This window comes from Neolamprologus multifasciatus, chromosome 4, assembly GCF_963576455.1.
Source record: "Neolamprologus multifasciatus chromosome 4, fNeoMul1.2, whole genome shotgun sequence".
NCBI lineage: Eukaryota > Metazoa > Chordata > Actinopteri > Cichliformes > Cichlidae > Neolamprologus > Neolamprologus multifasciatus.
In genome coordinates, this window is record NC_140442.1 from 14,921,044 (window position 1) to 14,944,384 (window position 23,341).

General features: G+C 44.5%; 1 protein-coding gene across 2 annotated transcripts; it reads left to right on the forward strand.

Annotated features, from left to right (window-relative positions):
• The first annotated feature begins 1,530 nt into the window (after positions 1 to 1,530).
• On the forward strand, positions 1,531 to 18,602 carry pdgfab (platelet-derived growth factor alpha polypeptide b). Of its 2 annotated transcripts, XR_014873827.1 has the most exons (7): positions 1,531 to 2,236; positions 3,213 to 3,309; positions 6,975 to 7,118; positions 8,337 to 8,527; positions 16,164 to 16,290; positions 16,842 to 16,970; positions 17,664 to 18,602. XR_014873827.1 is itself a non-coding variant. In XM_085157749.1 (6 exons), exons 1-6 carry the CDS (start codon positions 2,177 to 2,179, stop codon positions 17,675 to 17,677), a joined length of 633 nt encoding a protein of 210 aa, XP_085013875.1. In that variant the 5' UTR covers positions 1,536 to 2,176; the 3' UTR covers positions 17,678 to 18,602. The 2 variants fall into 2 exon arrangements, 1 of the variants encoding a protein (XP_085013875.1); XM_085157749.1 differs by lacking the exon at positions 16,842 to 16,970 and having other exon boundaries at positions 1,536 to 2,236.
• The last annotated feature ends 4,739 nt before the right edge of the window (positions 18,603 to 23,341 follow it).

A 23,341-nucleotide genomic window follows, 5' to 3' on the forward strand; every position in this document is an offset into this window, starting at 1 on the left:
GTTTAATAGCACCCGTGCCATCTTAACACAAGCTTCATAGGCCTATTAAAATTGTTTCATTAATTACTCCACCATCTGCTGCGGTGCTTTCTCTGTGCAACTTTTCCAGCCACCGTGCCCTCTGGCTCGTCTCGCGCTGTATTGATCCAGTTAAATGGACAAGGTGGTCGGTAGACCACCTGGTCGGCTGACCTATGCCTCCCTGCTGATTGTCACCTCTGGGTGATAATGTGTGTGCAAGCAGTCTGTCCGCGTCTCTGCTCCTGCAGGTATGTCTCCTTTATCAGGCCCTTGGGGCTTTTCTCCCAGACCTCCCAGCAAAGCAAAATGAAGCCCAGCACTGGTGCACTGGTTCCAGCTTCTTCTCAACAAGTTAGGACCAGCCTGTTGTGAGCCTTTGCTTTAAGTAGAAGCTTCCTGTGTCCTCAAATCTTACAAATACAGAAAAAAAAACTACATGGAAATTGGTTGCGCTGGCTCACAGAACAGTGGATGTGGTGTGCACATCTAAACACAAAATCCAGAAGGCTCTTCCAAAAGGTTTATGGTGTCAGTGATGATGTGCTATATTTAGCAGCTGGAGTGGATGGATGATTTTTTACCCATATATTCAAATACAAACAAATAATTACAATTCAAGTCCAAACCAAAATAAATTAAGTAAACATCAACTCACATTACTGATGCAACCACCATCTTAGTATTTTGATTTCTTTAAATTTAACATTACAGTGATCCAAATGAGGAAATATCCCTTTATGCTGCATGGTAATCAGTTATAAGGTTAAGCTGTCTTCTTAACTTCTTTGCTCCTAGTCTGGAGGTAAGGAGGAAAAGGGCCAACCAGGCCAAAAGGGTGGAGTTATATACGGCAGACTCCTGGGCGTGTCCAACAGATTGACAGGTGAAAGGATATGATGCATGTTGTGTAGTGGAGCTGGAAAGGTTGTGATTTTAACACACGGGCGCCCAGCGTTATATAATCAGATTATCATCTGCTATCACCGTTAGGAATTTGCTGTCTTTTGATAAAATTGCTGAACATTGAATATTTGTTTTTGCTGCCTTAAACTCAAATTCAGGGTGAGGCGGGCTGAGTCACCACCATCACTGCCGTAATGATCATAATCATTTTTGCCCCCCCCCCCCCCCCCCACCCCAGTTTTGTCTAAATTAAATTACGCCCTGAAAATCACAAACATCCTGAGGGATATATGATAAATTAAATTTATAACTTCCCCTGATCATTTGTTTTCATGCTTGTTCCGTCAGATGATTTAATGAGAACAGTATCTCTTCAGTATCTCCATCCTGCATCCCCCTTTTGTAATCACTGATAATCAATATCGATTACATCCTGAATCTCTGAATGGGCTCTCTGCTGAAGGGCACACACACACACACACACACACACACACATGGACTGAGGGGGTGGGGGTGTGCTCTTGAGTCTTAAGTCATCTAAGCAGCCAACCAGCTTCCCTTTACTGAATAAATGCACGATCACCAAAGGAAGGGGGGAGGCGCAACGGGCACGGAGCTGCTCTCTATATCCAGAGCCTCAGAGTCGCTCTGACACCATTCACTCCAGAGTCCCACGCAGCCAAGGAACTCCGCAGACTGCTGCAAGACAGGCTCTGGATAGCACAGCACGGACAACGTTCCCCAGTGTGATTTTCTCCTCGTTTGGATTATATATTCATGTAGGACTATTAAATACTAAAAAAAAGTCAGCAAATTAGTCGTGCTATTGAATCCTATGTGACATTTTCTTGAAAGTAGCCGGGTTTATTGCATTTTTCCCCAAATATATATATATTAAACTGGGTTCAAGTTTGAAGCCTGTAGTTTCTTTTAAGAAAGTGAAGGGCAATGTGCGTCCTGCTTGTCTCTTGGGATTGTCTCACTTGCGTTTGAGGAGCTATGTCGAGTCGCAGCAGCAGAGTGTGTTCGGGAGGACGCGATCCACTGTGAATAACAAGAATCAACTTCCAGCCTCTCACAGCTTCAAGCAAGTGCAGCGCGGTGTCTTGACTGAGCACGCTGAGCTGCCTGACACTCCGGGTTTCTCTCCCAGAGGGGATGGTTGTGGATCCTCTGGGGCCAGGAGCGACTCTGGGGCTCCTACACGTTCGCACTTTTTCTGAGATTCGAGTCAATTCTAAATTAAAGGGAAATGAGAGCCACACTTTCCTACATCCTGCTGTGGACGACGTACCTGCTGGCCACTGCTGAGGTAAAGTTACTAGTTAACTTGGTGGAGGCACGGTGGGGTCAGATAGACGGTGTCTTTGGGCCCCGTGTCATACTTGGTGGTGTGGGGTTTTTATTCTTGTGAGGGTGCAAAGTTCTCAAAGAGCCTTTGCACCCTCTTGCAAGAGCCACACATTCAGCAGCACAGCTTTAATGTCCAGATAAAGAAAACCACAAAAGTAAGAGCTCTGAGATTTGATTTAAGCCATTTGAGGCTCGGATACACACACATGGGTTTATGTAAGACAGTTTTAATGTTATTTTTTTTTTTATATTTTAACTCACTTTTAACCGATGTATTCAAAAAAACATGGTGGTGTAGGCTCTGATTTTAAACATTAGTGTGAATGTGCTTTCATTTTTTTCATTTTCATCAGTGACTGTGCGCTTTTGAACAAACATCACGTCTGCACTTGGATGCATATCTCAGTTATTTTTGGCTTATGTGCCAAATCTGTTCGTAGCTTGAGTCAACTGGGCAAACGTTTTGGTTGGGCTGAGCGCGATCATGGGAACCGCTCCGGCTGATATTTTTAGCCCCTGCTCCTGTGCACGGTTTGCTCAGCTTGAGGTGCCTGCAGGTCCGCAACAAGTGCAGAGTGTGGAGAGGATATTGTTTATGATAGTACAAGCAACTCTTATCGCGAGACAGCTATTTTTTTAAAAAATGCTGATCGGTAAAGGTAATCCTTTTTTTAACGCAAGTTTAATGATAAAAGTGTTTATTCTACAGTTATCTGGGTTCCAAATTAACGAGAACTACCTAAACTGCAGGATTCTTAAGAGACCGCTTTTTTCCTCCGTGGATGAGGTGATGTGTGGCAATGAGACAAATCTGCTTGCTTGTTGGCACACTGTTGTAAAGCTGTCCATCACACATTTCTAACCTTCATTTGTCGTTTGATTTCTTTGCCCCGACCGTTCTCCTCCTCCACCCTCGACCCGCGCCCACCCCAAAGGAAGTGGAGTTTCCCCAAGAGCTGATAGACCGACTGTCCCACAGCGAAATCCACAGCATCAGCGACCTCCAGCGGCTACTGGATATCGACTGGAGAGGTAAATTCTGCTTCTTGATGCTTTGAATCATACATATGAATTACGTTAAGAATCCTGACGCACTGAAGGTTATTCAGATGTGACATTACATCATGAATAGCCTTTTGTTAGCATCTGATATATATTTATCTTTGTAAATCAACACATGGATTTATTAAAGATAGGTTATGTTGTTTTTTTGTTTTTTTATATCAGCGCTTAGTTTCTATGGGCTATTACTGTGGAGCCTGTAGCTGAATGGCTATGGCGATGTTTAAGAAAGAACTTAAGTCCAGAAGCCACTGACAGTATGCTGGTATCAACACTTAATCAATTCCAGATTTAATGAATTACGTAACAAACGGGTTTATGAAATGTGTTGGCACATTTTTGCCAGCTCCATTCAGGCGGGAAACCATTGCACACCAGAAATGAATCTTCAAAAACATAACCATGTGCAGGAAATTGCTGAGGGATCTGTGCACCAGTGGGGGTCTGCCAAGCACGATAAAACTGCAACAGGTGCATTTACTGTGCACGTGTGACAAAGGTTGAATGTTCACTGGCAGGCATGTCCTTTTTTTTTTTTTTTTTTTTTTTTTTTTTTGTGCTGCCACGTAAGCTGAGACCAGGTCATCCTGGACCCGCTGAGATTAATTTACCGGCTGAAACTGTCTCACCCATAGAGATTAGTTGATGGACACAGGCAATTACAAAATTTGCTTTAACAGTCCCAAATGATGTAAGCTGCCTCACCAGTCATAGCTCATTAGCAACCCTTAACCATATACTCAGCAGAGCAGCGCTGGGACCGGACGTTCGCTCAAGTATTCTTCTGTGTGAGCATGCATTTGCCTTATTGAAGAACATGTTAATTAGGACTAATAGCTCCCACATCATTAGTATGTTATCAGTTCACAATCAAACCAGCCTGTACTGCACAACAGTGATCACTCCTCTTTATGCCGAGCCCAGAATAGATTCCCTGAGTGCCTCTAGCATGAGGAGAGGTGTTTATAATTGAATTAAAATGTCTTTCTTAAAACGGAGTAATGTTTTTCAGGGTAACAGTAGTAGGCTGATTATTGTTACGAGGACATAAATCTGTCCAAAGGCCCACTTGGCTGCCCTGGTCAGCCCATTAAAAGACTTTTGACGCCAGCCAGAGGGATATTTTCAGAGCTTTTGTTGCAATATATAGCAAATGTTGTAGCATATTAAACAGGGAGGGAGAAAGAGAAGCATCTGAAAGGGTATGCAACACATCGCACCTGGACTATTTCAACAAAGAACTGTATTGTAATGATCAAGAGTTAAAATAAATCTGCCTGTCAGGATGAATGTTTCATTTAGTGTTGCTTTGCTCATCTCTGCCTGCATTTGCTTTCGGGAGGATGGTGTCTTTAGCTCTGACTGACAGATGAGATGACCCTGTTGGAGCCTGCAGATGGCCGTCTGGCCCCTGAGGTGCTCCTCTCCTCTCTGCTCCTCTCTTCCCTCCTGATTTGCCCCCCTGCCTGCCTGCTCTTATCTCTTTCACTGAAGAACTTTGACAGAAAAGGGAACCTGACTCTTAGCATGGGGCAGAGGTGGAGGAGGGAACAGGAATCCGGAGGTTGTATTCCCGCTTTCTGTAGAAAGACTGCAGTAGTTGTGCAACCCGCTTTGTTTCCTAAAAGCTGACATAGTTTACGCCCTGTACACCAGGACTACCCGCAAAATCTGCAAAAACAACGTTTGTGTACTTTCTACCTGCTCTTGCACCCACAGAGGGGACATGCTGCCCTTGTGACCTAAACGAATGCTTTGTCAACTCAACCATGTAGATGCTCTCAAATAACAAATCAAGGAAGAACGGCACAGAGAGAGAATTATGGGGGTCACTTATTGCGATGAGTCAATAGAGCGCTAGCTATTTAAATAAGCAGAGGGACAAAGAAGGAGAGGAGGAGGGGTAAAAGGAGGGAGTAATTTGCCTTCAAGGCATGAGATTGTCTCCTGCATGGTTTCTTTTCTCTTGTCTCAGTTTGACAACATTCTGGGGGTGCTGTTGATTCTTAGTCACCTGGAATCAGCAGTGGAGCAAAACCCTCACAACCCCTGGTGCTGACTCCTTTCTAATTCTGCCTGTCCTTATTTTTCCCTTCTTATCAACATTTTTTTTGTTTTTTTTCCATTAAGCATAAAGGATTACCCAGTGATGCTGAAAATAAGGAGTGGGGGGACTTAGAGTCTGTCACATCTCCCTTTTCCACATCAGATTTTGAAAATCTGGGTGGCCAACAGTGTCACATTCTTCTTCACTCCTGAAATGAGGACAGGGGTAAACTGAGCACAGCCTGAGTGACCTTGTATAAAGATTGTTAGTTAGACGTCCAGTCAGAGGTAGGTAGGTGTTGTGCACTTACTCCCTGTCTGACTGAGCGCACGACAAGTTCCTTTGACTACTCACTAAAGAGACCACACTGAGACTGAAAGTTGACAAATGTGGAAAAAGACAGCATCAAGAAGCAAATAAACAACCATCCTGAAGGGGGACTTTGTATAGATAGAGGAAATCCCTTTAGATGACTCTGGTCAAATCACAAAGTGGCTCAGGGGGTGGAATGTGTTTGCCTGTGGGTAAGCTTTGTTGTGCCGGTGTACATTGGGTTTTAGGCTGCCATGCTGAATAATAAGAGGAGTTTGTGTAACTGTCGCTATGTGTTTCTGTTAAGTGTACATGCATAGGAGTGTGTTAGCCAGGTGAAGCATTTGTGCTGTGCCTACAGACAGGTAGGACCCACCCACTTAGCAAACACTCTCAGACTCTGCTCTCTTAGAAAGGGCAGTATCCTGCAGGGAAGTGTTATCATTTTATTGCTGCTCTGGTACTTTTCTGCATTGCACCTTATATCCTGGGTGGGGACCAAAACAAGCAAGCTTTATCAGATGACCATGAATGTGGAAAAAAAAAAAAAAACTGGCTACATTGACCTGAGGTTAGAGAACTTTGAGGAGCTAGCATAACAAAACATGTACTTTTCCAAGCCACTAAATGATTGAAAAAGCAAACATTTTCAGGCAAATGAGAGACACCAAACCGCTAATTAGGGCAGGAATAATGGTGGCTGAGTACCACCTGTCAAATGACCACTTTAGTCCCCCCCCACGCGTGTGTCTGTGAAAGCTGGTTGTTTTTGAGGGAATGTGCTGACTCACCTGCGTCTAGCTACTTCATGCGTGCGTGGAAAGTTCCTGCCAAATGAGTGAGTGAGGCTGACACACAGAGCTTTACAATTATGCAGAGCTGTGTGTAAAAATGGGCCTCCTGCCTGCACCCTGTGTCCTCTGGACTGTTTACCTCAGTTTGTGACCTCATCAGCAGTCACTCTGCCCTCCTGCCCACCGGCATGTTGAAGGGAACTATAGGCCCTGAGAAACCAGTCAGAAGTTACCATCTTATTATGGTTGTGTGACTAACCGACGCACAATTTGTTGTGGATCGGGTATATAAAAACATCAACGGCCGATCGCATGCCGGCTTTTCCTGAGGTCTACCAAGCCACCCATCGCAACCATTCAGCATTGTTAAAGCTGCAACTCATAGCTGGTTTATTGGCTGAATAAGCTTTGTGTGTGTTTGTGTTTTGCTTTTTTTCTCTCTTTGTGACATTATTAACATGGCGACCTTCTGTTTTGTTGAGGTACGGGAAACAATGTTATTGAGGAGCCCAAGCACCACATGCACCACAAGCAACCAAACCACCACAAGAACTCCTCTCATCATTATGGTTACTACGGTGACCTGAAGAGCTCCCAGCTGCACAGCCGACGCAAGAGGAGCATTGGTAAGGCCGACAGAGTACAACGTGCTCAACTCAGAGGTTGCATCATGATTACTTTTTACACCATATAGCCTGCATCACACTTTGGCACATAAGATCACAGTGTAAAGACGCCCTAAAAATAACCCGCGTCTTAAATATCACCCCCGACACGAGTTCCCAGGAGATGAAACTGATCACTTTACACTAATTTCAAACAAAGCTAATGGTTAGTGGCTTTTATGGTGCCTTTTTGTGGATAAAAGGGAACCCTAATGAAGACGTCTACCCGGTATTTACTGCAATCAAGGAATCATGAGAAACGAGACTGGTGCGCGAGGTTGACGAGGCCGTCTGACACGAAGCCTTGTAATTGGCCGGAGGCTCACAGATCTAAGGCACACGCGTCAGGAGAGAAATATATCCTTGAGCGTGGAAATTCCAGGCATTCAGGGCTCAAGTTGCAGCTCGTCTGGGCTCTCAGTCAGATTTCTTCATAAAACGCCACGCGGTACGATATCTGATAGAGGCGTGTAGAACACCGTGTAATGTGTGATGCGTGTGCATTAAGACTCTCTACCCTAAGTGGCACAGCATTTAAAGCCACACAGGATAATGTGGTTGGTTGTATTTCATATATATCATAAGTGTAATGTACTGTGTACCATTTTGGCAGCTGTCTCCACATGATGCACATATCATCTTTACGACATAATGGCATCTTACTGTACACACTCTATCAAATCTTTAGCTTTAAGTGCCTCTCGGAGCATTAAATCTGCTATGAATACTTAAAGTCTTCATTACAGCCAGCGGGGTCAAAGGCCATTATTAGATTTCCCACCGGTGCACGTAAGGTTTCTGGCCTTGTCACGCTGCATTAACTCCACTGGGTTCTCTGAACAAAAGAGTATTATTTTAATGTCTCATCGAGTCCTAAGCTCCTTAGCTGATATGAGATCAGCTTTTTTTTAAATTTTTTTTTAAATTTTTTTTTGGATAGCTTGTCTTCTTAACAGCCTTAAATGGGGTTGGGTGTGATCTTAGCCTAGACAAACAGCTCCCACATCAAATGACTCATCAAATAACGAGCAGCGAAAGAATGCATGAAGCAGCTGTGAGCGAACAGGACAGATTACAGCAGTACATCGAGATGGAAAAGATGATAACAAATGCCGGCGCAGACCAAAGTCATTAACTCGACTTTCCCTCTCTCCCCCCTCTCACTCGTCTCCGTTACAGTAGAGGAGGCAGTCCCAGCAGTCTGCAAGACACGGACGGTGATCTACGAGATCCCCAGGAGCCAGGTGGATCCCACGTCTGCCAACTTCCTGATATGGCCGCCTTGTGTGGAGGTGAAGCGCTGCACGGGCTGCTGCAACACCAGCAACATGCGCTGTCACCCTTCCCGCAAACACCACCGCACCGTTAAGGTAAGACGCACGCCTACGGCATAGGTTGTTTGCGTAAATCCATGACTGCATCATATTAAACCCAGTCACCCGCTCAGTGCAAACACACTTGCTTCCACATCCATTCACCACTTTTCCTCTCTGCAGGTAAGTAAAACAGGGAGGCAAAATTGGGCTGATATGTTTTTCTGGATACTTGTTCCACACTTTACTCCCTATTTTCTTTGACACCCTCCTCCTCACGGTTCCAGAATTGGCCACCTAACCTAACCTGCTGCTTCCATTCCTTCCCTCTATCCTTCATTTTTTTTTATTGATCACCACCCTCTCTTCTCATGTTTGATGAGAGGCCCTGGGTTGGCTGTGACAGGACGGAGGAAGGAAGAGGAGGAGATGGGGCTGTTGGCACTTGGAACCATGACATCTGTTGAAGGAATGACCCAAGAGGGATGCTCCTGGCAGATGTAAGACAGGCTAAGAGACAGAGATGGAGTCTTGTATCTAGAAAGTATCTGTCTCTCACTATTGCACAAGTACACCTCTCCTGTCCTCTCTGTTTGGACCTTTTGGGAAGCAGTAAGCCCAGAGAAGACAGGGTGACAAAGAGGATGAGAGAAGGGGTTGCACTGTTCTCAGAGACTCTTTGGCAATGGTTGCTTGAAAACATGTCCTGTTCAGGATCAGAGGAGACACTGTGCGGCCGGAGCGGGAGATGTATTTTTGACGTATTTACACTTCAGCCTGTTAGCCTGAGCATAGCTCTGTTTGGAGGTATGGGAGTTATGTGGTCTGTTCTGTAAGTAAGAGACAACCAGGGAATAAACAGGGTAGCCTGGAACAGTCTGACTGCACACTCATCTTCGCGCTCTATTGTTTCTTCTCCGATTCTGATCTTGCCCAGCTGCCCTCGCTGGTACATTGCTTTGTCTCCTGGTCCTTTTGCAGGACTTTAAAGATGCCGCGTTGATAGACCAGCAGAGGAATAGGTAATAAAACAAATATCAATCTTGGGCTTGCCCCTTCTTTCCCCTTTGGCACCCTGGCACAGGCCATGGAGATTTCAGTATTAATAGGAGGATCTCCTCGTGTACTTATGGTGCAGGGAGGGTGAGGCAACTCTGGTCACTGTAGGGCAGAAGCCATTGCACCCAGGGCACAGAGTTTATGGTAAGACCTGCTGACTCATAGCGTGGAAGGAGAGTGGAGCTCTGATGTACAGCACAGCTCTGTCTGTCTGCATGCAAGCTCATCTGTCTCTCCGTCTGCCAGACCTCAATGGGAGCACTGTCTGTGATCACAGCGATGAGGGATGGAGAGAGACTGACAACAGCATGGAGGACACTATAAGGCTTGATTCAGCTATTCCTGGAATGCAGTGATCCATGCAACTTTGTCAACCCCCCCACCCCCACTCCGCCCCACCCCATCTTGACACAAAGGGCAAAATGAGCCCACTGACTTGAGGGACCTTCAGGCATGGTGGAACGGGTTTCAAGGGGGTCAGTTTTTCCATGTGGTTCCAGCCTCTGGTGCGGGAGGGCGGCTGAGAAGCGTCGTATCCCTGTAAAGGTCATCCGTCAGGGCTCCGGTCAGGAGACATTCATCGCATTGTGTGTGAGAGACATTGTCTCATGCCAAGTTGTTGTTTTTTTTCTTCTTTTTTTTCCTGTGTGTCTTCGGTCTGGGTTCGGGGTTCAATTTGTGTGTCTGCCTTCATTTATTAGAAAACTAAAAATGTTGTTCGTCTACCGTTGGCCTGGCTTGTTTTTTTTTTTTCTTTTTCCTCCAAAGCGAGGATGGGAAAAGAACACATTTGCGGTGTTTCTTTCCATCTCATGACACTTTGCATTTGTCCAAATGCACCTTTATTTATTTTTTCCCCCTTCTCTCTTTCTTTCCCTTATTCCTTTTTCATGCTGTGGACCCAAAAGAAGCAAGCGGGTCTGTGCAGGCCCCGTTCTGTAGAAGGCTGCCCTGCCCTGTCCTGTGATGGGGTAATAAAAAAAAAATTGCATTTTGCACTTTACTCCTTCATCGAGATAAGTCAGCCTCTGGGACCTTGTATGTGTCAATTTCATTTACACACTTGTTTTGTGTTGTCTGCATGCCTTGGCATGGAAGAGAACACAGTAAAAGTGAGAGGTGTAAAGATAAGCGACATGGCAGGCTTTTAGAGATGGTTCAGTGTCCGTAAAAGAGATCAAGTGAGGAAGGTGGAAAGAGAAACAGAAAGAGAAACAAAGGGAGGTAAACAGTTTCTAATGAGCTAATGTTATTATATGTTTTCATGTATTTACATCCCAGCATTCCTTTACCTACTCCTGCACCCCGCCTCCTTTTGCACTTTCAGTGACACCATAATCACTCCCTTTATCCCGACATCTTGGCTCTCGCATTTCTTTTCTAGTCAGAGTTCTCATTTGTCTTTTCTTTGTGGTGTTTTATCGGCAGAAGGCTGCCAAGAAACCTCTTGGCCAGCATGCTGCTGATTTTGTGCCACAGAGTTCTTAAACTTGTTATAACCTTGACATGGCATGGATAGCTCAAAATATAAACATGCCCAAATTTATTTATCGCTGGCACAAAACACTTCCAAGTTTCTATTTTTGTCTTCATCTCCTTTCTCCTGTATTCCCTCAGTTCATCCTCTTTGTTTGTCTGTCTCTGCTGGCTGACGGCTGCAGCTGTGTCCGGTATTTCTGATGGTTTTCTCAGCGCTTTTGGCTCCGAGTGTCTGCAGACGCACTCACTCATAAAACAACAGGTGATTTCGAAGCAGGCGGGATTCGACAGGAAAAGGGATACAAATTGCGTGGAAAGACGTGCGCTTTTAAATTCTTTTGCGCGTCTGTGTTTGTGTGTAGATGCATGCAGAAATACGACTGCAAACAGGCTGTGGCGGAGGCAAAGAACAGAGCTGTCATTCAACCTGTCACTCATCAGCTCTTAAGGCTTTTGCGGTATACTGCATTCCCCATAAACATTGACAACTATATGCCTGTTTAAAAAAACAAAGGGAAACCTTTTCTTAAAGCAAGCAAATCAGAAGTTGTAGATTTTTAATGCATGGACAGGAGGAAATTGTGAGTTGTGAAACTGAAAAATTGGGGCTGTATATACATGTCCTGGCACATTTTTAAATCCCACTATAGAAAATAGGGCCTTAGTCTAATAAACTGTTCATTCAATTCAGTTCATCTCGGTTTGGTTCAGTAGCTCAAGGCTTTCAATCACCTTTGATGCACAGGTACAGGTATTTTGCAGAGGTTGTCGAGGGTCATCAGCACATCTGTGTAAACCCAAGGTGTGTGTGTGAGAGAATAGAGTGAGCATTCCAGTGAGCTAAGCGATGTAAACTCACCAAGCGCAGAGTAGGGACAAGACCGTTTGTGCAAAGCGGCAGCAAAGAGGAAGACGGGCTGCAGAGTAATGAAGTGTTGATGGCTACTGGATCAAAGTGGAGGTTGACAGAGGCCAGGCGGATATAGCCACAGTGCTGAGTGTGGGGGTCCACACATCTCGCTGTGCCGGCCCCGACCCCGACCTTTACGCACAAACACACAACATACGTACTGACAGTTACCTCAGCAACAGTAGGTCACATCCGGGTGTTTGGTTTGGGGGGTAAAGCAGTAGCTCTAGCCCCGCGGTTGTGTGGGACCCTGACTTACGGGGTGTTTCATAAATAAAAGGCGTCGTGACGGTGATACAGTGAGAATGATTTATGATCATTTGAAGGGTAGGGGTGCAGATGGAGAACGAGGGGCCTCCTGGTTTTGAAGTCTTCTGCAGCTGTGAATTATTTTCCCTTTGATTCACTTAGCTCCGCTAGACAAAGGAAGGGTGAGAGAGTTTGTGTGCGCACAAGCGTGTTTGTGGTGTACATGGCGGGGGTTGCGGGGCAGGTCGTGACGGACCAATGGGAGTGTCCTCACGAAGCTCGAAGATGGAAAGTTTGGCCTCTGCTGCACCGGCTGGAATGCATCAGTCCGAACAGGAAAAACCATATTTTAATCACACTTTACTTCATTTCTGTATTTTTCTTCAGTCCTCCCCTGCTTTGCTCTTCCCTACAGACTTCATCCTCCCCCTCCACATCTCCTCTCAATACAGAACTGCCCCCCCACCTTCCCTTTTCAGTCTTGGAGTCTGATTGTCTGTTCAGTCAAATAGTTGTTCACTCCCTCCTTGCTCTTTCTGTCTCTTTCCTGAATCCGAGCCATCCCCGCTCTCTAATTTGACCCCTCTGCCATTTACTTTATCTCATTTGCTCTCTCTCATTAAAACCTCGTTTTCTCCTCTCAGTAATGTCTCTAACTCTGTTCTGTTGTTCACTTAAAAAAACAAAAACCAACCCAAACAACCCCCCAAAAACAAAGATTATACACATCTTCAGATTCTTTGATATTTGATATTGCATGATAGTTGTGCAGGAGAGGTACATGATGCGGTCGGGGGAAGATAGATGTGCACATCTGGAGACGTATGTATGTGGCTACACGACAGTGGTGTACCCTGAAGTGTTGCAGACCTGCGAGAGATGTGATAAATGTCCTCCTTGCTTCCTCTCTTCTTCACACACAGCCTGTGATAACCTCTTTCACCCATTATCCAAAGTTTGTGTCTGTGTGAGCAGCAGCAGATTATCTTGGCAGTCTTTGTCTAAAGTTCAGTTTTCATACTTGTCTTCTGGCTTTTTTTCCCCTTTCTTTTTGATCTCAGGACACAGACACAAAGTTGTAAGTACAAGAAGCCTCACAGTTGTGGCACCCCCAACAAAGGTTCCTTTTTGTCAGGCCACTCTTGCCTAATTTCCGTCTTGACAGATGAATTGCCACCCAATCCTGCCTCTTTCCACCCTCCATTCTCCAAGAGCACGCATACATTTTTATTTATTTTCGCTCAGTTCTGTCGCTGTTCCAGCTCATGATGGCCTGCGGTGCACATCTACATCCTTGCTGTGTTTTCCTTGGAAGGCCGGAGTAAAACTTTCCTCTCCATCATGCTCTCATCAGTGCCGTGCACTCAGGGAATTCCCAATTAACTCGACTGGGACGACTGCATTCACAAGTAAGGCTGCGGAGACACTTGGGACAAACCACGGGGGTGCACTTCCCAGAGCCCCCGGCCTCAGCCCAACCCTATGCATCGGATATCATTCCACAGCGACTCAGGGGACTTTTTCTCAGGGCCCCGGCTTTCCAGGGAGTTTAGAGGAGCTTGATTTATACAAAGAGAGTGTGGGGCCCCTTGTCATAGCGTGGGGGTCTCTTTCTGATGTATGTTTTATTTGGAAAGTGATTGATTCTGTGCCAGATAGGAAGCCGGTGATCTTTGTATGAAGGTTAAGAAGTGCTTAAAAAAATATGACAGAAGTAAATATGAAAGCCAAGTGGAAAAAATAGTTAAGAAGAAGAAAAAAAAAAGGGAACAATGGTTCCTTCCATGACAGCATTAACGGTTCCCCATAACATAGGAAACAGGAAGCGAGGCATAAATTGAAAGAGAAAGCGTCAACTTACTGGTCAGAGCACATGCACTTTGAGGGAAAACTGTAGCACAGAAACTCGTTTAGATTTTATTTATTTGGAAAAAAAATATATAAAAAAAATTGTGTGTGTGTGTATACCAACTCCTGCAGGGAGTGCTTTTAACCCTGCTGTGCGAGGGGCAAGGAGACTAGCTCACTGCTGGGCCTCTCATCATGGGGGCCCATTGCTTTATCCTTCAGTCAATAGCTGTTTGTTTAGGCAGGTGTGTGTGTGTGTGTGTGTGTGTGTGTGAGAGACTAGGATCAGCAGTAAATGTCAGATGTGGCGGTTTCTTTATTTTTGCTTCCTACAGACTTCTTCTGAAGTATTCCGACATTCCCCGTAGCTCCCTGTTTTTCAGTTAGATAATCTGATTAAATATTAGCAAGTTTTCTGGGAAACGGCAATGCTGCTTCACTTTTGGTAGATAACAACAAAAACCTTGATAACTTCTCTAGCTGTCTGTCCCGTCGGTGTTAGTGTAGTAAACTTTGTTTCTCAGTGGGTAACCCAGGATCTAAGCGTTAATAGGTAACGCATGAATGTCATCTCATGCGAGTCATGATCACAGCGAGCCGTCCGTCTCACTGCCTTAAATGACCCCCTCTGCTTCCACACATACACACACAAGAGTGATGGTTCACTTTTTTTTTACTCCACGTTCTTCTCTTCTCTCGGCCTTTCACCTGCTCTCCTTCTCAGGGCCTAATGATAGAAAATACACCACCGCCACTAGCCCAGACGCCATTGTCCGTTGTTTGCTCACTGCATACCTCCTGTGCTCGCTCGCCCTCCTTTCACTCCCTTTCTTTACTCGTAAGAAACTGTTGCACAGGAGTGACCGGTGAAGCTCCTCGTCTTTCACTTCTTTCTGCCTCGGTTTTAGCCTCACCTGATGACCATCGACTCCGAGCCATAGTTGTAGCACCAACATGAAGCTGGCCTCTCTGTGTGAATGTCAGCATTATACTTTGTTTTATCATACAGGGACTTGTATGTTTATTAGTTTGCATGACTAACTTGACACCGACAGGCAGCCTTGGCAGTATGCCACCGTGGGTAAGAAAAGCCACTCGCTGGTTTTGCACCCTGTCTGCATGCACATGATCCCTGTGCTGACTGAAAAACTGTGTTGTTCATATCGCTTGAGAGCACTGGGAGATTTTGCCCAATATCCCTTCTCGTGCAGCAACTAAGATGGTTGAAGCTGAGGATATTGTTTCCATGTGGCCCCCGGGCCCCTCGGCAGTGGATGGGGAGGTTTCTCTGCCCTTGGCACTCAGATCAGAGAATGAAAAAGCATGCAGCCACCTCTCCTGAGTTACACAATAAGATCATCGTAATCTAAACACAACCCTTTCCGTTCAGCTTTCATTTAAGCTTTAATCAATACAGCATCTTCATGAACCGCCGACAGGCGGCTGTTTTTGTTGCTGGCAGTTGGGTGAGAAATAGAGGTCTAAGGCTTAAAGTAAGTGGGTGTTACCTGCTTTGGAATTCCTGCATTGCTTCTTGTGTTTGCTTGATGGGAAGGTTTGCTTTTTCTGCTTAGATTACACCTAGTATTTCTTTAATGCATGCTAAGCAACACTTTCCCTAACCCACAAAGAAATGCCTCCAAACGTGTTATGACAAGGTGAATGACTTTAGGCGTGTGTCTGTCTGGATGTGGATGCTCCTAGCTTCTTCTCTTCTACCAGAGTAAACTCTTTCCTGCGCCTGAGGGCGTACAATGCTCTCCCCCCACCACCACCACCCTCCATCCCTTTCCTCCTTGTTTGAGCTTGCTTGGACAAGGTCATACACTCCACTCTCTTAAACACCTGATCAAGAGTCTATAAGAGCACACGACTAGTGGAACTCAATGAATCATCCTCAGGGGAATGCTGCTGTCACACTTCAAACACAGCAAGGCAATGTTTTTTTTTTTTCTTTCATTTCTTTTTTTCTTTTTCTTTCTGTGAATCGATTTATGGATGTGTCATCAGTGTCATCAGTCACAGAGCTACGGCTCTTGATATTAGCGGATGCGCAATGAGTGTGTGCATTCTCCGAGGCACACAGAAGAGTAATGATGTTGCTGATGCAGGGTCTGTAGCTAACCTTTTCCCTCTTCCTCTCTTCAGGTAGCCAAGGTGGAGTATGTGAGGAGGAGACCCAAGTTGAAAGAAGTCTTTGTGCGGTTAGAAGACCACCTGGAGTGTGTATGCACATCACATCATCACGCGGTAGAGCCCTCAGATCCAGAAGCAGGTAAATAAAGCTTTGCTTCTTTGCAAAAAAGCACTTAGAAGCTGAGTTTGATTGCAGAAACCAACCCCTCTTCCTGATCGTGCATTCTACTTTCCCGTCTTCCTCATATCGGTCTGATGGTCTCCTCTCTGTTTGTCTCCATGGCTTTGCACTGGATGACCTTTTTTTTTTTTTTTTTTTCTGTGATTGCTCCAAACGAACCCATGAAGCGGCTCACTATTGCAAAACTGTAAAGCTTGAGTGCTCGTGTCTTGTAAGATGAGGATGTGTGCGTGTATGTGTACTTGTGTGTTAAGGGAGGGTGTCCAAAGGGCTGCTTGGCATGACAGCAGGTAAACCGCCGGTGCCTTGATCTGAGGCCTCTTTTCTCCTTGGGAGCAGATAAGCGCTGTAATGTGTGCTGATAAGGCATCTCAAGAATTTATAGTGTTAAATCTTTGCACTCTCTGCTTCTGTCCCTGGGCTGTTGTGGCTCTTTCTGTATTATAAAACCCTGCTTCTCGCTTGTAACCCTCCTTCCTATCCACCCTCCCTGACTTTTGTGTTTTCAGGCCACCGTAGGGCCAAAGGTATAAAAAGGAAACCTAAAAAGCTAAGACGCACCAAGGGATTATTGGTGACTTAAAACAAAAAGTTGCACTCATTACCCAAAGTCCACTGGAGAGCTCTGAAGCGAACAGGTAGGACTTAAGAACTGCAGCCTTTAATCACCTTTTGGCACTGCACTGGCCCAATCAGGTGCAAAGAAAGGGCCCTGCCAATCACCCAATAACATCACAGCCAATCAGTGTGAAAAGAGGAGGAACTAAGGAGTGTCATCCTCCGTGCTGTCCTCAATGCTGCATGTTGAGCTCGTGGCCTGCTGAGCATGCACACTGCTTTTATCTGCTGTGTTTTGTGCTTGCATGATCTCATTTCATTGTACAGTAAAGCAACTGTTTGTTTTGTTTCACTTTCTAGAAATCACTCCTGAGTTTTCTTTTACTGTTTTTCACCCTATCATATCATCATCCTCTAAAAAAAAAAAAGAGACCAGTTTTTGTGATTTTCCTCATTCTGTCCTTTACTACACGCACACACACCCCAAACATAAACAAAATAACACAAACGCCATATTATGACTGGACATGATGTCTGGTCTGAGCGCTGTCTTTGAAATATGGAGAAAGATAATTCAGAACACTGCAGATCTTTTGAGCTGTGTTTGAAATGCATGAACAAACTGGTTAAATTGGGCTCTAAATCCAGTAATCTAGTTGGATATCTTTTTCCTGATTTTAAAAAATCAAACAAAATAAACAAACATGTATTGTCTTTGTAAACCTGTGATTCTAATCTCACCCTTCCTCTCTCCCTCTCTCTCTCTCCCACAGTGGATGTAAGGTGAGACCAATCAGAACAAGGGACTTCAGCGCGGGAGGTGCCTAAATAGAGGAGGCCTCCAAAAATGACACCTGCTCTGTCCTCTTCCCCACTGCCGTGCAACCTTCGTTTCAAAAAAACAAAACAAAATAAACCCCAAACTTTTCTGTAAAGATGTCAGACTGAAAAAGAGACAGCAGATAAAAACAACTGAGATACCAAAGGTGCTTTTGAAAAAGAAAACAGCCGGTGACTTTCTCTGCGGTAAGCCACTTACCTAAATGGCTGATTAAGAAGAAAAGAGGATGCTGCGGATCTCGGGCAGGCCAGGAAAAAGGCCAAAGGGAGACGATGAAAGGGATCGATTGGTGATGGACATTTTGACTGGGCGACAGTTGAACAGCTGTTGAACAGTTGGACCACACCTCGATGAAAATCAAGTGCTCCGACTTAACACAAGTACTCCGACCTGCTTAAATGAGTCTTGCATTCACAGGAAAAAAGACAGAGGGATATAGGAAAAAAACAACAACAATGGAATGAAAGACTCTTTATGGAGCATCGAACACTTTGAGTTGACAGATGTTTGTTCCGAGACCTCTGGTTGTGACTTTGCCCACCTGCTATGTACAGTTCAATTTGAAAAGAAAGTAGTCGTTCTTCTTGCAAGCTATTTATGTGTGGATGTTTGCTTTCCATTATGAAAGAAAAAAACAAACGAAAGATGTTTCATCATGTTTTTGCAATAGGTCTGGTTCTTTGTAACCATCAGTATCACAATCTCAGTGTAATTTTGTTTTCTTGTCAGCCATGTTTCTTATTATATTACAGTATATCTGATTGATGTCCAGTCTTGTATATGGTTTGGATACATGTGTGTGAGGAGGAGTTTTGAGAGTCAGTACAGGAAGATGCTTTATTTTTGTTATGAAATATATTATGCATACTTATATCCAAGCGGGAATTATGTTTTCTTTTTGTTGTTCTTGAATGTCTATATTTAATCCATCTGGGCGGGGCGGGGGGGTGGTGCAAAAAATGAGGTCAGGGGTGAAAGTAGGCGCGTGCGTGCGCGTGCGTGTGCGTGTGTGTGTGTGTGTGTGTGTGTGTGTGTGTCATAGCTGTGAACAGGATAAAAGATGGGGATAAAACAGCCCAGGTGTGTGTGCACGCGGTGTGGCATATGCTAAGGCAGTGACATGCCCTGCCCTATCCTTTAGGCAATATTTACCATAAACATGCATTCAGCAAATCAGTGTGTCTGCCAATCACATAAGTACACAAAAAGTGCACTAGCATGTCTAAACTAGAGCATATTCATAGGCTGTATATGTGTGTGTGCTTATGCACAATTTCTCTGCTACGAGAGGCTTTTTTTTTTTTTTTCTCTCACCCATTTCAGTCCAGCGCTGATAAGGAAGATACCCGCCCGGTCTGCTACATAAGCACACATGTTGTGCCTTTGAAGAGCAAAGTCCATCTTAAAGACTGAATGAGCGTGCAAAGCAAATCGACAAGTGCATGAATGGGCTCCTTGTTTGGTCAGGCTTTACTCCTCTGTTGACAAGAGAACAGATCTCAGATTACTCCACCCCTGTGAAGGGACTCACACTTTATGCAGCTCTCCTCTGTCAGGACAAATGATCTGAGGTGGCTTGAAAACAGCGCGGTGCTAGCCTGAACTCGTGCCCCAAAGGAACAAACAATTACTTCCTTACCAGTTCCTATGATGGTGATGAATGTGCGACAAGGCCTGGGGCTTACGCGAAAACGTCCCTTTTTCAGCCTGTGTCGAAATACGGAAATATGACTGAGATTCATCTAGCAGACAAAGGCATGAGAGTGAGTCACAGTTTAATGAAAAGCAAATCAAGTAAGAAGAGCTTGACTGAAACAGCTACTGCTGAACTGTGGGATACATATCACACACACACACAGCACACCTGTTGACTGGTGCCATATTTTGTAAGGCTGATGTTTCACCGGTATTCTCAATCACAGTTGCATCAATGTAAGATAGTGTTCTCAGTGAATCAGGGACCATGCGTAGAGCAATTTGATTGCAGTCCACCACAATGCTGTTATGCTATTGCAAAGCCTTTTATTACTTTCCTTTTGAGCTTTCATTGGATAAACATAGCAATAATCATAATTTATATATTTATGTTATTAACAATAAATATATTTCTGCTCATGAAATTCTTCACTGGATGTCCTGTTAATTGCACCTTGTGTCTCAAGGATGAGTTTTTAGGATAAATGTAGACGGCGTAAAGACAAACAAATGGACATGAAGGGGAAGGAAAGTGAAGCATGCACTTGCTTGCTATGTGAAGGCAGTAAAAATATGTACAGATTATGCAAGATCAGAAGAGTGAAGTGTTCTTATGTCGGTACTGCCGTAGTTGGCATAACATAAGCTTGATGTGAAGGTGGTGTTGTTACAGGAAATGTGAGCTTTTACCGGCTTGCAGACCGAGCAGGAGCCGGGCTTTATTCCAGGATCCACTGGTAGCAGACGGTAGGTTCTGGGGGGCTTTATTACTTTTCCCCTGAGCAGCTCACCCTAATCCCCGGGCTAAGGGACATGAAAGCCCTTCTGCTTTGCACTTCCCATCCATATACCCTGCTTATTACCTCAGGAGGGGAATGAGATAAAGAAAGGCACAACATGAAAGAGACACAGGATCAGAGAGACAGCAGCTCGGCTACCCCGTAGAATAGGGGATAAAGTCAATAAAGCAAAGATAAAAGGAGGAGCAGAGGTTTGATTGATTTTATTGTTTTTAACCTGACATGCACAGCTTTATTCACAAAAATGAGGGGAGGGCCCGAGTAAGGATTTAGAATAGCGTGTGCAGTGTAGTCGCCATGCAAGGCAAAGAAAACAATATGTCATGCTGAGAAAAGAAGGAGGAGTGGGAAAACCCTGAGGAGTAAGAGTGCAATGGGACGGGGTGGGAAAAAAAGGATGAAAAGAGGGGGTTAGGTGGGCTCAGGATGGGGGTAATCGGCACCACAGCCTGAACGGGCAGACGGGGTGACACTTAAGGGGACATGCTTTTATAAGTAATACCAGAGGGACATATGGGGTAGATAAGGTGAGCAGAGGGCTGATGAATGAGCTTTATGTCTGTGAGTGTGTGAAAGTGTTTGAGAGAGCGAGCCTGGCAAAATGAGTGTGATTGTGTATGTACTAAAACAATGCAAAGGAGGTGTCTCAGTGTGAAACATGCTCCACTGGAATTTCAGCCCTCGTAGAGAGCAAAGTGTCGTTCGACTACACAGGGTCAGAATTTAGGATTCAGGGCTCATATGAGGATGCTGTTATTGATGAATTTTGAAGCTTTCACGGCTTTCCCTTTTTTGTTTTTACTGTAAATAAATTCCACCTTTCACAGGAACCATTTTTGGTAAAGTTTTTGCTACCCTGGATTCAACGCATCCTCGACTAAATCTAATAGACACACAACCTCCTCCAGCAATTAGCTTTTGCTTTATTCCTTAACAGATTACAGATTGTTTAACTTTTGCTTCATTACTCTCTTCCCTCCTCCATCCTCCCCTTTCCTTTTCCCCTCATCGTAGCCCTGTTATGTTTCTTCTCTGAGCCCCAACCTGTGGCCTCTGGGTTTTGAGGAAAGGCAGAGGTGGGCTTTGAAGATGGCGACAGCCAAAGTTTGTCCAGGGCCACGGCCATGAATGCCCGCCTTTGTTGTGCGCCACTCTCTCACGTCTTCATATCCTCCCCCTCCTACACTCCTTACCCTCCCTCTGTCCCCCCGCAAACTTACATGGACACGCTCATGCCCTCACTGGGGCCCCCTTTGCACAAATGACCCTGCTAATTATGTATTTAAGGTATTTGGCTCCTGTGAAAACAGCTTTGGGTTAGCGGTGGAAGGTGGTGGGGGTGGTTGAAGAAAGGAGGGTGTATAAGGACGTGGTGTGGTCCATGGTCTCATGGCTATCATTACTGCCCAGCGTTGAATGTAAACACTGGATTAGGGCAGCAAGGGGTGATTCAGGAGAAGGGCGGTTGAGGTGGCAGTGGTCGCCTTGCGCTTCAAGCGTTCTGTGCTCTGGTTTCACCCCTGGGTGACAGTCCCTCAGAAACCTTTCTCTCATGCACACACTGCTTACCTCAGACAGGTAATGATTTATTAGCAACACGGGAGAGGCAATGCAGTGCGTAAACATCATGGGCCTTCTTTTTTTCTCTTTCCTTCTGATATTATCTGTTTTTACAAATTGTTTTAGGATTTTTTTTAAATATTCATCATCACATTTCTCATAAAAATCTTTGATACATCACTTTTATTTTTATTCAACTCATTTCAGTGACCTGAACAGATCCCTGAAGGTCCTTTATATTGTAAGGTAAAGACCCCACAATAATAGAGAGAAAACCACAACAATCAAAAGACCCTTTTTGAGCAAGCACTTGGTGACACTCAGTAGGAAGGAAAAACTCCCTTATAACAGGAATAAACCTCTGGCAGAACCAGGCTCAGGTAGGGGCAGTCATCTGCTGGGTCTAGTTGGGGGTGATGGGAGGACAAAAGACATACTGTGGAAGAGAGCCAGTATTATTTCCCTTACAATTAATATTGATGGAATATGGTAAATGGACTGATTCTTATATAGCGCTTTTCTACTCTCAAAGTGACAACATTCCACATTCACACTTTCTTCTAAGCTTTTAGTGCATACACATTTATACACCAATAGATCCATCGGAGAGCAACTTGGGGTTAGTATCTTGCCCAAGGACACTTGGCATGCAGACTGAAGGAGCCAGGAATTGAACCACTAACCTTCCGATCAGATGACCTGTTCTACCTCCTGAGCTACAGCCATCCCATTTGAAAGTAGCATAGCTACAGCTCTGTTACTTTCAAATTTGGTCAGCTTTTTTTTTACATTTCTGTAGAATGTTACCTTCAAAGCAACTTAAATAGTTGATTGACCTATTGCAGTGTCTAAGAATAATAATCACAGATTCCAATATAATACAGCAGTTTCAGGTCATCAGTCCGGAAGGGGAAGGCTCAATCATGTTGGCCAGAATTTTTCAAAGTTAACAAGTTGTGAGGAGAAAGTAAAAACATGCACAGCAATTTTCAGTCTCTTAAATGCATGGAGGCAGCCCACCAAATCATTAAGCACTTAAGCTTAATGATTAATAAGCATTATTCAATAAAGAAAGTGGAAAATCCCACTGCCACTCCATACACCTTGAATGGAAGCAAACTTGTAAGAGAGCTGCTTTTACATTAAAGTTTATTAATTAATGCAAACCCTCCCTTTAGTATGGAGATTCAACCCTTTCAATGCATTCAGTGCATTTTTGATATAAGTTTAACACCAAGTCACCCAAAAGTGAGATGTAATAGTAAAACAGAAGTTACAAGCCAATATAAGGCATAAACTGATCCATATCCATTAATAGCAATATTCTAAGTTAATACAGACTGCTGCTGGACTCTTGACAGGTAACACCCTTCTGACTTCCTGTCACCTTTAACTGGAGCTGTACTGTTAATAAACACTGAAGCCCAATTCGACCAGAATAGAAATAGAAATCTTTAACAAACTGAAATAAAAAGAAACTCTTTTGCCGGCAACTATACCAGCAGACTAATGGCTCAGAAAGCTAAAAGTAGCTGATCTAGTGATTTAAGCCACA